General features: G+C 50.9%; 1 protein-coding gene across 1 annotated transcript in view; it reads right to left on the reverse strand.

The window, feature by feature from the left end:
- Positions 1-16,397, reverse strand: part of LOC147086746 (plexin-B1-like) — a 167,280-nt gene that overhangs the window by 28,547 nt on the left and 122,336 nt on the right. Inside the window, exons 21-25 of the mRNA XM_085978917.1 lie at positions 14,162-14,310; positions 11,726-11,826; positions 10,802-11,019; positions 8,116-8,294; positions 2,885-2,951 (exon numbers count right to left, since the gene is read on the reverse strand). Of these exons, the coding sequence (XP_085835043.1) occupies positions 2,885-2,951; positions 8,116-8,294; positions 10,802-11,019; positions 11,726-11,826; positions 14,162-14,310 (714 nt within the window). The remainder of the gene's footprint in view (positions 1-2,884; positions 2,952-8,115; positions 8,295-10,801; positions 11,020-11,725; positions 11,827-14,161; positions 14,311-16,397) is intronic.

Raw genomic sequence — 16,397 nt, forward strand, 5'->3', positions numbered from 1 at the left:
GTCTGGGGAGCTAGATTTGAGGTGATTTAGGAAGTTTAGTGCTCGTTTTTGGATGTTTATTATCAGTGGGTATCTGCCTAGTTCGGCTCTGCATGCATTTGTTGGCGTTTTTCTTTGGGTGCGAAGGATGCTTCGGCAGAATTCTGCATGTAGGGCTTCTATTGTGTGTTTTTCCCATTTAGTGTAGCTTTGGTGATTTAGCGGGCCCCATACTTCACTACCGTACAGTGCAATGGGCAGGATTATGCTGTCAAAAATTTTGAGCCAGATTTTGATTGGGATTTGGATGTTGTAGAATTTTCTTTTTATTGCATATAGGGCTCTTCGGGCTTTTTCTTTTAGTGCATTCACTGCTATGCTGAAGCTCCCTGATGCTGTAATAGTTAGACCAAGGTAGGTGTAGCTCATAGTGTGTTCTATAGTGGTATCACTGAGGGTAAACTGGTATTTGTTTTCCTGACATCTGGGTCTTTTCTGAAAAATCATGATGTTGGTTTTCTTTAGATTTACTGTTAGAGCCCAATTTTGGCAGTATTTGTCGAGTAGGTCTAGTTGTTGCTGTAATCCCTGTTCTGTGGGAGACAGCAGAACCAGGTCGTCCGCATAGAACAGGGACTTCACTTCTCCATCCAGGAGACGGAGACCTGGTGACTCGCTTTGCTCCAGCATGTCTGCTAATTCATTTATGTATATGTTGAACAGGGTCTCTCTCTCTCTCTGTCTCTCTCTCTGTCTCTCTCTCTGTCTCTGTCTCACTCTCTCTGTCTCACTCTCTCTCATAGAGTCATAGAGTCATAGAGTTTTACAGCACAGAAAGAGACCCTTCGGCCCATCGTGTCTGCGCCGCCCATCCATCCCTGTCCAGTCTAATCCCATTTTCCAGCATTTGGTCCATAGCCTTGTATGCAATGGCATTTCAAGTGCTCATCCAAATGCTTCTTGAATGTTGTGAGGGTTCCTGCCTCTACAACCCTTTCAGGCAGTGAGTTCCAGATTCCAACCACCCTCTGGGTGAAAAAGTTCCTCCTCAAATCCCCTCTAAATCTCCTGCCCCTTACCCTGAATCTATGCCCTTGTTATTGACCCCCCTACTAAGGGGAAAAGTTCCTCTTTATCTACCCTATCTATGCCCCTCATCATTTTGTACACCTCAATCAGGTCCCCCCTCGCCTTCTTTGCTCCAAGGAAAACAACCCCAGCCTGTTTAGTCTTTCTTCATAGCTGAGGCGCTCCATCCCAGGTAACATCCTGGTGAATCTTCTCTGCACCCTCTCCAAAGCAATCACATCCTTCCTATAGTGAGGTGACCAGAACTGCACACAGTACTCCAGCTGTGGTCTTACCAGCGTTTTGTACAGCTCCATCATAACCTCCCTGCTCTTATATTCTATGCCTCGGCTAATGAAGGCAAGTATCCCATATGCCTTTTTAACCACCTTATCTACCTGTTCCGTTGCCTTCAGGGATCTATGTACATGTACACCAAGGTCCCTCTGACCCTCTGTACTTCCTAGGGTCCTACCACTCATTGTGTATTCCCTTGCCTTATTTGTCCATCCAAAATGCATCACCTCGCACTTTTCAGGGTTAAATTCCATTTGCCACTTTTCCGCCCATCTGACCAACCCGTCTATATCGTCCTGTAGCCTGAGGCTTTCCTCCTCGCAATTTACCACCCCACCAATTTTCGTGTCATCTGCGAACTTACTGATCATACCTTTTACATTCTCATCCAAATCATTTATGTAGATCACAAACAACAAGGGACCCAGCACCGATCCCTGAGGTACCCCACTGGACACAGGCTTCCAATCACAAAAGCAACCTTCGACCATCACCCTCTGCCTCCTGCCACTCAGCCAGTTTAGGATCCAACGCGCCAAGGCACCCTGGATCCCATGGGCTCTTACCTTCTTGACCAGTCTCCTATGTGGGACTTTGTCAAAAGCTTTACTGAAGTCCATGTAAACCACATCCACAGCATTTCCCTCATCCACCCCCCTAGTCACCCCCTCGAAAAATTCAATCAGATTTGTCAGACATGATTTACCCTTGACAAAGCCATGCTGACTATCCCCGATTAATCCTTGCCTCTCCAAGTGGCGACTAATTTTGTCCCTCAGAATTTTTTCCAATAATTTCCCTACCACAGATGTTAGGCTCACTGGCCTGTAATTCCCTGGTTTATCCCTGCTACCCTTCTTGTATAATGGTACTACATTAGCTGTTCTCCAGTCCTCTGGTACATCCCCTGTGGCCAGAGAGGTTCTGAAAATTTGTGTCAGAGCCCCTGCAATCTCCTCCTTTGCCTCCCACAGCAGCCTGGGATACATCTCGTCCGGGCCTGGGGATTTATCCACTCTCTGTCTCTCACTCTCTCTGTCTCACTCTCTCTCTCTCTCACTCTCTCTGTCTCTCACTCTCTCTGTCTCTCACTCTCTCTCTCTCTCTCTGTCTCTCTCTCACTCTCTCTGTCTCTATCTCTCTCTCTCTCTCTGTCTCTCTCTCTGTCTCTCTCTCACTCTCTGTCTCACTCTCTCTGTCTCACTCTCTCTGTCTCTCTCTCTCTCTCACTCTCTCTCTCTCACTCTCTCTCTCTCACTCTCTCTGTCTCACTCTCTCTGTCTCACTCTCTCTGTCTCACTCTCTCTGTCTCTCACTCTGTGTCTCTCTCTCTCTCTCACTCTCTCTGTCTCACTCTCTGTCTCTCACTCTGTCTCACTCTCTCTGTCTCTCTCTCTCTCTCTCTGTTGGGTGGATCATTCCACGTACAGTAGTGTATGGCTGGACAAGCACACGAGTACACAGGTCAGGAATGTACACGCACAGTGAGCAGACACACACGGCCCAGACACTCACTCTGAACATACAGAGCCTCACTTACCCTGAGGAAGCTGTAGAGACAGAGAGAGATCCAGTTTGTGAGGAGTTTCTCCACTACTGTTTCTGTCCTGCGGAGACAAAGCAACAGAAGTTCAAATTAGAACTCACACTTCAACACTTACCACACACTCCCAGGGCAGGTACAGCACGGGTTAGATACAGAGTAAAGCCCCCTCTACACTGTCCCCATCAAACACTCCCAGGGCAGGTACAGCACGGGTTAGATACAGAGTAAAGCTCCCTCTACACTGTCCCCATCAAACACTCCCAGGGCAGGTACAGCACGGGTTGGATACAGAGTAAAGCTCCCTCTACACTGTCCCCATCAAACACTCCCAGGGCAGGTACAGCACGGGTTAGATACAGAGTAAAGCTCCCTCTACACTGTCCCCATCAAACACTCCCAGGGCAGGTACAGCATGGGGTTAGATACAGAGTAGAGCTCCGACAGTGCGGCGCTCCCTCAGTACTGCCCCTCCGACAGTGCGTCGCTCCCTCAGTACCGCCCCATCCGACAGTGCGGCGCTCCCTCAGCACCGCCCCTCTGACAGTGTGGCACTCCCTCAGTACCGCCCCTCCGACAGTGCGGCCCTCCCTCAGTACCGCCCCTCCGACAGTGCGGCGCTCCCTCAGTACCACCCCTCCGACAGTGCGGCGCTCCCTCAGTACCGCCCCTCCGACAGTGTGGCGCTCCCTCAGTACCGCCCCTCCAACAGTGCGGCGCTCCCTCAGTACCGCCCCTCCGACAGTGCGGCGCTCCCTCAGTACCGACCCTCCGACAGTGCGGCGCTCCCTCAGTACCGCCCCTCCGACAGTGCGGCGCTCCCTCAGTACCGCCCCTCCAACAGTGCGGCGCTCCCTCAGTACTGGCGCCGGGGGAGGGTCGGGCCGGGATTGCGGGGCGCTAGTCTCCGGAGTGGGGGCTCGAACCCAGGACAATTCTGGCTCAAGTGGAGATGGAGAGACACCCAATGAATGAGGAGCAAGAGACAGAGCGAGAGAAGAGGACGAACCCTCAGTATGGAGCTTGACTGCGGTTGGTGAGTATTTCTCTCTTTTCAATACAAGCTTGACTTCTGTGGTGTTAAATTTCTAGGGTCTCTGGTGTAGTGGGGACGGTTGGTAAATAAAGCGCCCTAGAGTATACCTGTAACTGGGGTATTGAATAAATTTTTTAATTAATTAAAGGAGTAAGTCATGGCAGGAGAGCTCAGACCCGTGTTCTGCTCCTCCTGCTCTATGTGGGAAATCAGGGACGCTGCCAGTGTCCCTGGCGACCATGTGTGCGGGAAATGCATCCAGCTGCAGCTACTTGCAGACCGCATTGTGGCGCTCGAGCTGTGGGTGGATGAATTTTGGAGCATGCGCGATGCTGAGAGGCTTGTGGATAGCACGTTTAGCGAGTTGTTCACGCCTCAGGGTAGGGCAGCACAGGGGGTGACCATCAGGCGGAGCAACAAAGGCAGGCAGGTAGTGCAGGGAACCCCTGCGGACATCCCCCTTTCAAACAAGTATACCGCTTTGGATACTGTTGAGGGGGATGACTCACCAGGGGAAGGCAGCAGCAGCCAACTTCCTGGCACTGGGGGTGCTCTTGCTGCCCAGGAAGGGGGGAAAAAGAGTGGGAGAGCAATAGTGGTAGGGGATTCTATAGTAAGGGGAACAGATAGGCGTTTCTGTGGCCGTAGACGTGAATCCAGGATGGTTTGTTGCCTCCCTGGTGCCAGGGTCAAGGATGTCACTGAGCGGCTGCAGGGCATTCTGGAGGGGGAGGGTGAACAGCCAGTGGTCGTGGTCCACATTGGTACCAACGACATAGGTAAAAAGAGGGATGAGGTCCTGCATCAAGAATTTAGGGAGCTAGGTAACAGATTAAAGAGCAGGACCTCAAAGGTTGTAATCTCTGGATTACTCCCAGTGCCACGTTTTAGTAAGTATAGGAATGGGAGGATAGAGCAGATGAATGCGTGGCTAAAGAGTTGGTGTAGGGGGGAGGGTTTTACTTTCCTGGATCACTGGGCCTGCTTCTGGGAAAGGTGGGACTTGTACAAGTCGGACGGGTTGCACCTGAACCAGAGCGGGACAAATATCCTTGCGGGGAGGTTTGCTAGCACTGTTGGGGGGGGTTTAAACTAACTTGGCAGGGGGATGGGATACAGAGGGGAGCTGAAATAGGGGGGGATGTGCTGCCAATTATAGAGAAAAAAACAAGTCAGCTTGGTAGACAGGGCAAATATATAAGGGCAAGGCTGGATGGCATCTATTTTAATGCAAGGAGTCTTGCAAATAAGGTGGATGAACTGAAGGTGTTGATAAACACATGGGAGTATGATATTGTTGCTATCACGGAGACATGGTTGAGGGAAGGGCAAGATTGGTAGCTCAATATTCCGGGGTACAGAATCTTCAGGCGAGACAGAGGGGGAGGTATAAGAGGAGGGGGTGTCGCAATATTAATTAAGGAGTCAATTACTGCAGTAAGGAGGGATGATATATTAGCAGGGTCCTCTAATGAGGCCATATGGGTGGAGCTTAAAAACAAAAAGGGGGCAAGCACTTTGCTGGGAGTGTACTATAGGCCTCCAAACAGTCAGGGGGAGATAGAGGAACAGATATGTAGGCAAATCTCAGAGAAATGTGCAAATAATAGGGTAATAATAATGGGGGATTTCAACTTCCCCAATATTAACTGGGATAGTCAGAGTGTGAAAGGCTCGGAGGGTGTAGAATTCTTAAAGTGCATCCAGGAGAGCTTTTTGAGCCAGCATGTAGAAAGTCCTACAAGAGAGGGGGCGGTACTGGACCTAATTCTAGGGAATGTGGCCGGCCAAGTGGAAAAAGTGCTAGTAGGTGAGCACTTTGGTGATAGTGACCATAATATGGTAAGATTTAAGGTGGTCATGGAAAAGGACAGGGATGGGACGGAAATAAAGGTTCTAAATTGGGGGAAGGCCGGTTTTAATAGGATAAGGCAGGATCTGGCCAAAATGGACTGGGATCAGCTACTTGTAGGAAAATCCGCATCGGAGCAATGGGAGGCTTTCAGAAGGGAGATTGAGATCATACAATGGCAACATGTTCCCGTAAAGGTCAAGGGTGGTTCCAAAAACCACAGGGAACCTTGGATGTCAGGGGATATACGAGAATGGATTAGGAAAAAAAGGAGGGCTTTTGGTAGATACAAAAGGCTAAAGACGGAGGAAGCCCTAGAGGAGTACAAAAAGTGCAGGGGGATACTTAAAAAAGAAATTAGGGGATCAAGGAGGGGCCATGAAATAACACTGGCGAGCAAAATAAAGGAAAATCCGAAGATGTTTTATAAGTATATTAAGGGTAAGAGGATAACTAGGGAAAAAATAGGGCCCATTAGGGACAAAAGTGGCAATCTGTGTGTGGAGCCGGAAGATGTAGGAGGGGTTCTAAATGAATTTTTTGCATCTGTTTTCACTATGGAGAAGGACGATGTAGACATAGAAATAGGGCGGGGGGACTGTGATATGCTCGAACATATTAACATCGAGAGGAAGGAGGTATTGGCGGTTTTAGCTGGCCTAAAAATGGATAAATCCCCAGGTCCGGATGAAATGTATCCCAGGCTGCTGTGTGAGGCAAAGGAGGAGATTGCGGGGGCTCTAACACATATATTCAGGACCTCTCTGGCCACAGGGGATGTGCCAGAGGACTGGAGAACCGCTAATGTAGTACCATTATTCAAGAAGGGGAGTAGGGAAAAACCGGGGAACTACAGGCCAGTGAGCCTAACATCAGTGGTAGGAAAATTATTGGAAAAAATCCTGAGGGACAAAATTAGTCTCCACTTGGAGAGGCAAGGATTAATCAGGGATAGTCAACATGGCTTTGTCAAGGGAAGATCATGTCTGACTAATTTGATTGAATTTTTTGAGGGGGTGACTAGGTGTGTGGATGAGGGTAACGCAGTGGATGTGGTATACATGGATTTCAGTAAGGCCTTCGATAAAGTCCCGCACAGGAGACTGGTCAAGAAGGTAAGAGCCCATGGAATCCAGGGTGCCTTGGCACATTGGATACAAAACTGGCTTAGTGGCAGAAGGCAGAGGGTGATGGTCGAAGGTTGTTTTTGTGACTGGAAGCCTGTGGCCAGTGGGGTACCACAGGGATCGGTGCTGGGTCCCTTGCTGTTTGTGGTCTACATTAATGACTTGGATATGAATGTAAAGGGTATGATCAGTAAGTTCGCGGATGATACAAAAATTGGTAGGGTGGTAAATAGCGAGGAGGGTAGTCTCAGTCTGCAGGACGATATAGATGGGTTGGTCAGATGGGCGGATCAGTGGCAAATGGAATTTAACCCGGAAAAGTGAGAGGTGATGAACTTTGGGGGGACTAACAAGGCAAAGGAATACACAATGAATGGAAAGACCCTAGGCAAGACGGAGGGTCAGAGGGATCTGGGTGTGCAAGTACACAGATCCCTGAAGGCGGCGGAACAGGTGGATAAGGTGGTAAAAAAGGCATATGGGATACTTGCCTTCATTAGCCGAGGCATTGAATATAAGAGCAAGGAGGTTATGATGGAGCTGTATAAAACACTGGTTAGGCCACAGCTGGAATACTGTGTGCAGTTCTGGTCGCCACACTACAGGAAGGATGTGATCGCGTTGGAGAGGGTGCAGAGGAGGTTCACCAGGATGTTACCAGGGCTGGAGCGCTTCAGCTATGAAGAGAGACTGGGCAGATTGGGTTTGTTTTCCTTGGAGCAGAGGAGGCTGAGGGGGGACATGATTGAGGTGTACAAAATTATGAGGGGCATAGATAGGATGGATACTGAGGAGCTTTTTCCCTTAGTAGAAGGGTCAATAACTAGGGGGCATAGATTCAAGGTAAAGGGCGGGAGGTTTAGAGGGGATTTGAGAAAGAACTTTTTCACCCAGAGGGTGGTTGGAGTCTGGAACTCACTGCCTGAAAGGGTTGTGGAGGCTGGAACCCTCACAACATTCAAGAAGCATTTGGATGTGCACTTGAAATGCCATAACATACAAGGCTACGGACCAAATGCTGGAATATGGGATTAGATTAGACAGGGCTTGATGGCCGGCACGGACACGACGGGCCGAAGGGCCTCTATCCGTGCTGTATGACTCTATGACTCTATGACTATGACTCTAAAGTATCCCAGCGACAGAAAGCTCGGTGAGGTAAAGGCCGCCAAGGATCTGGCCGCGGGAACTGTCTTGAAATGAGGTCACGCACCTGCGTAGCATGAGTTTGGGATTCTTGGCCACGTACTGATCCACCAGGTTGCTTAGCAAAGTCTTCATGAGCTCAGTGAAGTATTCCAGCTTCCCGTGCAGTGCCACGGTGAGCAAGGACGCCACGTAACCGCGGTCCCGGGGGCTGAACGTCCTCTGATCCTCCAGCGTGTGAATGAACTGCGGGGGGGTTGAAGGGAAGAAACGACAGGTAATTCTTAATTCCACAACAAAGAAAGGAACAGGAGGAGGCAAATTCAGCCCCTCTCGAACCTGTTACATTAGGAACAGGAGGAGGCAAATTCAGCCCCTCTCGAACCTGTTACATTAGGAACAGGAGGAGGCCGTTCAGCCCCTCTCGAGCCTGTTACATTAGGAACAGGAGGAGGCCGTTCAGCCCCTCTCGAGCCTGTTATATTAGGAACAGGAGGAGGCCATTCAGCCCCTCTCGAGCCTGTTATATTAGGAACAGGAGGAGGCCATTCAGCCCCTCTCGAGCCTGTTACATTAGGAACAGGAGGAGGCCATTCAGCCCCTCTCGAGCCTGTTATATTAGGAACAGGAGGAGGCCATTCAGCCCCTCTCGAGCCTGTTATATTAGGAACAGGAGGAGGCCGTTCAGCCGCTCTCGAGCCTGTTACATTAGGAACAGGAGGAGGCCATTCAGCCCCTCTCGAGCCTGTTATATTAGGAACAGGAGGAGGCCATTCAGCCCCTCTCGAGCCTGTTATATTAGGAACAGGAGGAGGCCGTTCAGCCGCTCTCGAGCCTGTTACATTAGGAACAGGAGGAGGCAAATTCAGCCCCTCTCGAACCTGTTACATTAGGAACAGGAGGAGGCCATTCAGCCCCTCTCGAGCCTGTTATATTAGGAACAGGAGGAGGCCGTTCAGCCCCTCTCGAGCCTGTTACATTAGGAACAGGAGGAGGCCATTCAGCCCCTCGAGCCTGTTATATTAAGAACAGGAGGAGGCCGTTCAGTCCCCTCGAGCCTGTTACATTAGGAACAGGAGGAGGCCGTTCAGCCCCTCGAGCCTGTTACATTAGGAACAGGAGGAGGCCGTTCAGCCCCTCGAACCTGTTACATTAGGAACAAGGGGAGGCCATTCAGCCCCTCGAGCCTGTTACATTAGGAACAGGAAGAGGCCATTCAGTCCCCTCGAGCCTGTTACATTAGGAACAGGAGGAGGCCGTTCAGCCCCTCGAGCCTCTTACATTAGGAACAGGAGGAGGCCATTCAGCCCCCTTGAGCCTGTTACATTAGGAACAGGAGGAGGCCATTCAGCCCCTCAAGCCTGTTCCACCATTCAGTGAGATCACGGCTGATCTGTATCTTAACTCCATTTACCCGCCTTGGTTCTGTAACCCTTAATACCCTAACACAACAAAAATCGATCAATCTCAGTATTGAAAGCTCCAATTGACCCCCAGCCTCGACAGCTCTTTGGGGGGGAGAGTTCCAGATTCCCACCACCCTTTGTGTGAAGAAGTGCTTCCTGACATCACCCCTGAACGGCCTGGCTCTAATTTGAAGGTTCTGCCCCCTTGTTCTGGACTCCCCCCACCAGAGGAAATAGTTTCTCTCTCGATCGACCCGATCGGATCCTTTAATCATCTCAAACACCTCGATCAGATCGCCCCTTAATCTTCTACACTCGAGGGAACACAGGCCCAGTCTGTGCGACCTGTCCTCGGGATTTAACCCTTTTAGCCCCCGGGATCCTGGGGAATCTGTGCTGCCACCCCCCCCCCACCTCCGAGGCCGAGATGTCCTTCCCGAGGTGCGGGGCCCGGAACTGAACCCAGTGACTCCAGACGGGGTCTAACCAGAGCTCTGTACAGCTGTAACATCACTTCCACCCCTTTGTACTCCAGCCCCCTCTCTAGATAAAGGCCAACATTCCAAGAGCCTTTGTGATTATTTCTTGTACCCGTCCCCCTAGCTTTCAGTGATTTAGAGAGGGGATCTCATTGAAACATAAAATTCTGACAGGACAGGACAGACTAGATGCAGGAAGGATGTTCCTGATGGTCGGGGAGTCCAGAACCAGGGGTCACAGTCTAAGGATAAGGGGTAGGCCATTTAGGACAGAAACGAATACCTCATCCCTGGTACCATTCTGGTCAATCTCCCCTTAACCTTCTCTGCTCTAAGGAGAACAATCCCAGCTTCTCCAGTCTTTCCACGTCACTGAAGTCCCTCATCCCTGGTACCATTCTGGTCAATCTCCCCTTAACCTTCTCTGCTCTAAGGAGAACAATCCCAACTTCTCCAGTCTCTCCACATCACTGAAGTCCCTCATCCCCGGTACCATTCTGGTCAATCTCCCCTTAAGCTTCTCTGCTCCAAGGAGAACAATCCCAGCTTCTCCAGTCTCTCCACGTCACTGAAGTCCCTCATCCCTGGTACCATTCTGGTCAATCTCCCCTTAACCTTCTCTGCTCTAAGGAGAACAATCCCAGCTTCTCCAGTCTCTCCACATCACTGAAGTCCCTCATCCCTGGAACCATTCTGGTCAACCTCCCCTCAATCTTCTCTGCTCCAAGGAGAACAACTCTCCCACGTTGAACATCTACCACAGGGGGATGTAAGGAGAGACGAAGGCCTCTTTTGGGGCTGGAGGGAGGGAGAGACCAGTGTTTAATGCTCTCGGGCCACGAGAGGGGCTGGGGGAGGTGTCGCTCACCTTGGTCAGGAAGGCTTTGTTGTTGAGGAGGTTGGCGAGCTGATTCAGCCCCTGCTCCACCGTCGGCCGGCGCGACTCCGGGAGGCCCAGATCTCGTCGCAGCGGAGATTGCTTGTGACCAGGGAAAAAGATTCTCTCGGCGTAGGACGTGTAATCCAGGAAGGGGATCCTGGTCCCCTCCAGGTCGCCCGTGGGGTCCATTATCTCCGTCATCAGGTCTGGGGAAGATAAGACTTGGTGAGCTCAGCAATATATCAGGTACGGGCGAGGGAAAGAGAGTGTGTGGGACAGGGTGTTTGATACAACATCAAATTGTATTTATATAGCGCCTTTAATGTAGTAAAACGTCCCAAGGCGCTTCACAGGAGCAATTATCAAATAAAATTCAATGCCGAGCCACATAAGGAGATATTAGGAGAGGTGACCAAGAGCTTGGTCAAAGAGGTTGGTTTTAAGGAGCCTCTTAAAGGAGGAGAGGCGGAGAGGTTTAGGGAGGGAATTCCAGAGCTTAGGGGCCCTGGCGCGGTCGCCAATGGTGGAGCGATGGAAATCGGGGGGGGGACGTGCGAGAGGCCAGAACTGGAGGAGCACAGAGACCTCGGAGGATTGTAGGGGCTGGAGGAGGTTACAGAGGTAGGGAGTGGGGGCGAGGAGGCCACGGAGGGATTTGAAAACGAGGATGGGAGAATTTTAAAATCGAAGGCGTTGCTTAACCTGGTGTCAATGTAGGTCAGCCAGCACAGGGGAGGGTGATGGGTGAACGGGACTCGGTGCGAGTTAGGACACAGGAGGCAGAGTTTTGGATGACCTCAAGTTAACATAGGGTAGACAGGTTATCTGATGCAGGTTGTGAGAGAGTGTGCGTGGGACAGGGTGCTTGATATGGTCGGGGTGAGGTGGAGAGTCTGTGGGTATTTCACTTACCAGTAAATTCCCGCCGGCATTGGTCTCCAACACTAGTCTCCAGATTTACGAGCTGAACAAGGACCTTCTTATAGTCTCGCACCGCTTTCTTACTCTTCCTCCTAGAAGGGAACATGATCTCAATTACTGGGAATACACCTCTGTGATGACGCAGGTACAGCATGGGTTAGATACAGAGTAAAGCTCGCTCTACACTGTCCCCATCAAACACTCCCAGGGCAGGTACAGCACGGGTTAGATACAGAGTAAAGCTCCCTCTACACTGTCCCATCAAACACTCCCAGGGCAGGTACAGCACAGGGTTAGATACAGAGTAAAGCTGCCTCTACACTGTCCCCATCAAACACTCCCAGGGCAGGTACAGCACGGGTTAGATACAGAGTAAAGCTCCCTCTACACTGTCCCATCAAACACTCCCAGGGCAGGTACAGCACGGGTTGGATACAGAGTAAAGCTCCCTCTACACTGTCCCATCAAACACTCCCAGGACAGGTACAGCACGGGTTAGATACAGAGTAAACCTCCCTCTACACTGTCCCATCAAACACTCCCCGGGCAGGTACAGCACGGGCTAGATACAGAGTAAAGCTCCCTCTACACTGTCCCCATCAAACACTCCCAGGGCAGGTACAGCACGGGTTAGATACAGAGTAAAGCTCCCTCTACACTGTCCCATCAAACATTCCCAGGGCAGGTACAGCACGGGTTAGATACAGAGTAAACCTCCCTCTACACTGTCCCATCAAACACTCCCCGGGCAGGTACAGCACGGGCTAGATACAGAGTAAAGCTCCCTCTACACTGTCCCATCAAACACTCCCAGGGCAGGTACAGCACGGGTTAGATACAGAGTAAAGCTCCCTCTACACTGTCCCCATCAAACACTCCCAGGGCAGGTACAGCATGGGTTAGATACAGAGTAAAGCTCCCTCTACACTGCCCCCATCAAACACTCCCAGGGCAGGTACAGCACAGGTTAGATACAGGGTAAAGCTCCCTCTACACTGTCCCCATCAAACACTCCCAGGGCAGGTATAGCACGGGTTAGATACAGAGTAAAGCTCCCTCTACACTGTCCCCATCAAACACTCCCAGGGCAGGTACAGCACGGGTTAGATACAGAGTAAAGCTCCCTCTACACTGTCCCATCAAACACGCTCAGGGCAAGTACAGCACGGGTTAGATACAGAGTAAAGCTCCCTCTACACTGTCCCCATCAAACACTCCCAGGGCAGGTACAGCACGGGTTAGATACAGAGTAAAGCTCCCTCTACACTGTCCCCACCAAACACTCCCAGGGCAGGTACAGCATGGGTTAGATACAGAGTAAAGCTCCCTCTACACTGTCCCATCAAGCACTCCCAGGGCAAGTACAGCACGGGTTAGATACAGAGTAAAGCTCCCTCTACACTGTCCCATCAAGCACTCCCAGGGCAAGTACAGCACGGGTTAGATACAGAGTAAAGCTCCCTCTACACTGTCCCATCAAACACTCCCAGGGCAGGTACAGCACGGGTTAGATACAGAGTAAAGCTCCCTCTACACTGTCCCATCAAACACGCTCAGGGCAAGTACAGCACGGGTTAGATACAGAGTAAAGCTCCCTCTACACTGTCCCCACCAAACACTCCCAGGGCAGGTACAGCACGGGTTAGATACAGAGTAAAGCTCCCTCTACACTGTCCCATCAAACACTCCCAGGGCAGGTACAGCACGGGTTAGATACAGAGTAAAGATCCCTCTACACTGTCCCCATCAAACACTCCCAGGGCAGGTACAGCACGGGTTAGATACAGAGTAAAGCTCCCTCTACACTGTCCCCATCAAACACTCCCAGGGCAGGTACAGCACGGGTTAGACACAGAGTAAAGCTCCCTCTACACTGTCCCATCAAACACTCCCAGGGCAGGTACAGCACGGGTTAGATACAGAGTAAAGCTCCCTCTACACTGTCCCATCAAACACTCCCAGGGCAGGTACAGCACGGGGTTAGATACAGAGTAAAGCTCCCTCTACACTGTCCCATCAAACACTCCCAGGGCAGGTACAGCACGGGTTAGATACAGAGTAAAGCTCCCTCTACACTGTCCCATCAAACACTCCCAGGGCAGGTACAGCACGGGTTAGATACAGAGTAAAGCTCCCTCTACACTGTCCCCATCAAACACTCCCAGGGCAGGTACAGCACGGGTTAGACACAGAGTAAAGCTCCCTCTACACTGTCCCATCAAACACTCCCAGGGCAGGTGCAGCACGGGTTAGACACAGAGTAAAGCTCCCTCTACACTGTCCGATCAAACACTCCCAGGGCAGGTACAGCACGGGTTAGACACAGTATAGCTAATACAAGAGGCTCTTAACTCCACTGGCTCATACATTTACCCACTGGTTCAGTGGGGCGGGAGGGTCGAGGAACTCCTGAGGTTATTTCTCTACCTGTAGATGAGGATGATGACTCCGACCAGAAGGACTACCAGCGCTGCCCCAACCGCCAGCCCGATCTTCACCTCCAGGGACAAGATAGCCTGGCTCTCCGTGTCGTACTCCACCTGACCAAGCTCGAACCTCAGGTTCCCCATCAGCACCTACGAACAGGAGGAGGCAACAACAGCAAGCAATAAGGCAGGCAAGTGGTATGTTGGCCTTCAATGCAAGGGGGTTATAGTATAAGAGCAAGCGTGACCCCGAGCTTCCGGTCGCCTGTCACCTTAATTCTCCGCCCCACTCCCGCTCCATCCTCGGTCTCCTGCACTGATCCAACAAAGCTCAACGTAAGCTCGAGGGACAGCAGCTCATCTTTCGATTCGGCACTTTACAGCCTTCTAGACTCAATACACTGAGATAGATCGATAGATTTTTGGACTCTCGGGGAATCGAGGGATATGGGGATCGGGGCGGGAAAGTGGAGTTGAGGTCGACGATCAACCATGATCTCATTGAATGGCGGAGCAAACTCGAGAGGCAGAATGGCCGACTCCTGTTCCTATGTACCCGCCGTGGTTCTGTAACATGTATTGAACCTTGGTTATACTGCACTTGGAGCACCGTGCACAGTTCTGGTCTCTATATACATTGGTTAGACCGCACTTGGAGCACTGTGCACAGTTCTGGTCTCTATATACCTTGGTTAGACCACACTTGGAGCACCGTGCACAGTTCTGGTCTCTATATACATTGGTTAGACCGCACTTGGAGCACCGTGCACACTTCTGGTCTCTATATACATTGGTTAGACCGCACTTGGAGCACGGTACACAGTTCTGGTCTCCATATACCTTGGTTAGACCACACTTGGAGCACCGTGCACAGTTCTGGTCTCTATATACATTGGTTAGACCACACTTGGAGCACCGTGCACAGTTCTGGTCTCTATATACATTGGTTAGACCGCACTTGGAGCACGGTACACAGTTCTGGTCTCCATATACCTTGGTTAGACCACACTTGGAGCACCGTGCACAGTTCTGGTCTCTATATACATTGGTTAGACCGCACTTGGAGCACTGTGCACAGTTCTGGTCTCCATATACCTTGGTTAGACCGCACTTGGAGCACCGTGCACAGTTCTGGTCTCTATATACATTGGTTAGACCGCACTTGGAGCACTGTGCACAGTTCTGGTCTCCATATACATTGGTTAGACCGCACTTGGAGCACTGTGCACAGTTCTGGTCTCTATATACATTGGTTAGACCGCACTTGGAGCACTGTGCACAGTTCTGGTCTCCATATACCTTGGTTAGACCGCACTTGGAGCACCGTGCACAGTTCTGGTCTCTATATACATTGGTTAGACCGCACTTGGAGCACTGTGCACAGTTCTGGTCTCCATATACATTGGTTAGACCGCACTTGGAGCACTGTGCACAGTTCTGGTCTCTATATACATTGGTTAGACCACACTTGGAGCACTGTGCACAGTTCTGGTCTCCATATACCTTGGTTAGACCACACTTGGAGCACCGTGCACAGTTCTGGTCTCCCTATACCTTGGTTAGACCACACTTGGAGCACCGTGCACAGTTCTGGTCTCCATATACCTTGGTTAGACCACACTTGGAGCACCGTGCACAGTTCTGGTCTCCATATACCCTGGTTAGAACACACTTGGAGCACCGCGCACAGTTCTGGTCTCCATATACCTTGGTTAGACCACACTTGGAGCACTGTGCACAGTTCTGGTCTCCGTATACCTTGGTTAGACCACACTTGGAGCACCGTACACAGTTCTGATCTCCGTATACCTTGGTTAGACCACACTTGGAGCACCGTGCACAGTTCTGGTCTCCATATACCTTGGTTAGACCACACTTGGAGCAATGTGCACAGTCCTGGTCTCCATATACCTTGGTTAGACCACACTTGGAACACCGTGCACAGTTCTGGTCTCCGTATACCTTGGTTAGACCACACTTGGAGCACCGTGCACAGTTCTGGTCTCCGTATACCTTGGTTAGACCACACTTGGAGCACCGTACACAGTTCTGGTCTCCGTATACCTTGGTTAGACCACACTTGGAGCACTGTGCACAGTTCTGGTCTCCCTATACCTTGGTTAGACCACACTTGGAGCACTGTGCACTGTTCTAGTCTCCATATTATAAAAAGGACATAGAGACACTGGAGAAGGTGCAAAAAAGATTCACAAGGATGATACCAGAACTGAGAGGGT

Source organism: Somniosus microcephalus, unplaced genomic scaffold (assembly GCF_052327205.1).
Source record: "Somniosus microcephalus isolate GS21.2 unplaced genomic scaffold, FLI_Smic_1.0 unresolved_chr7, whole genome shotgun sequence".
Taxonomy (NCBI): Eukaryota; Metazoa; Chordata; class Chondrichthyes; order Squaliformes; family Somniosidae; genus Somniosus; species Somniosus microcephalus.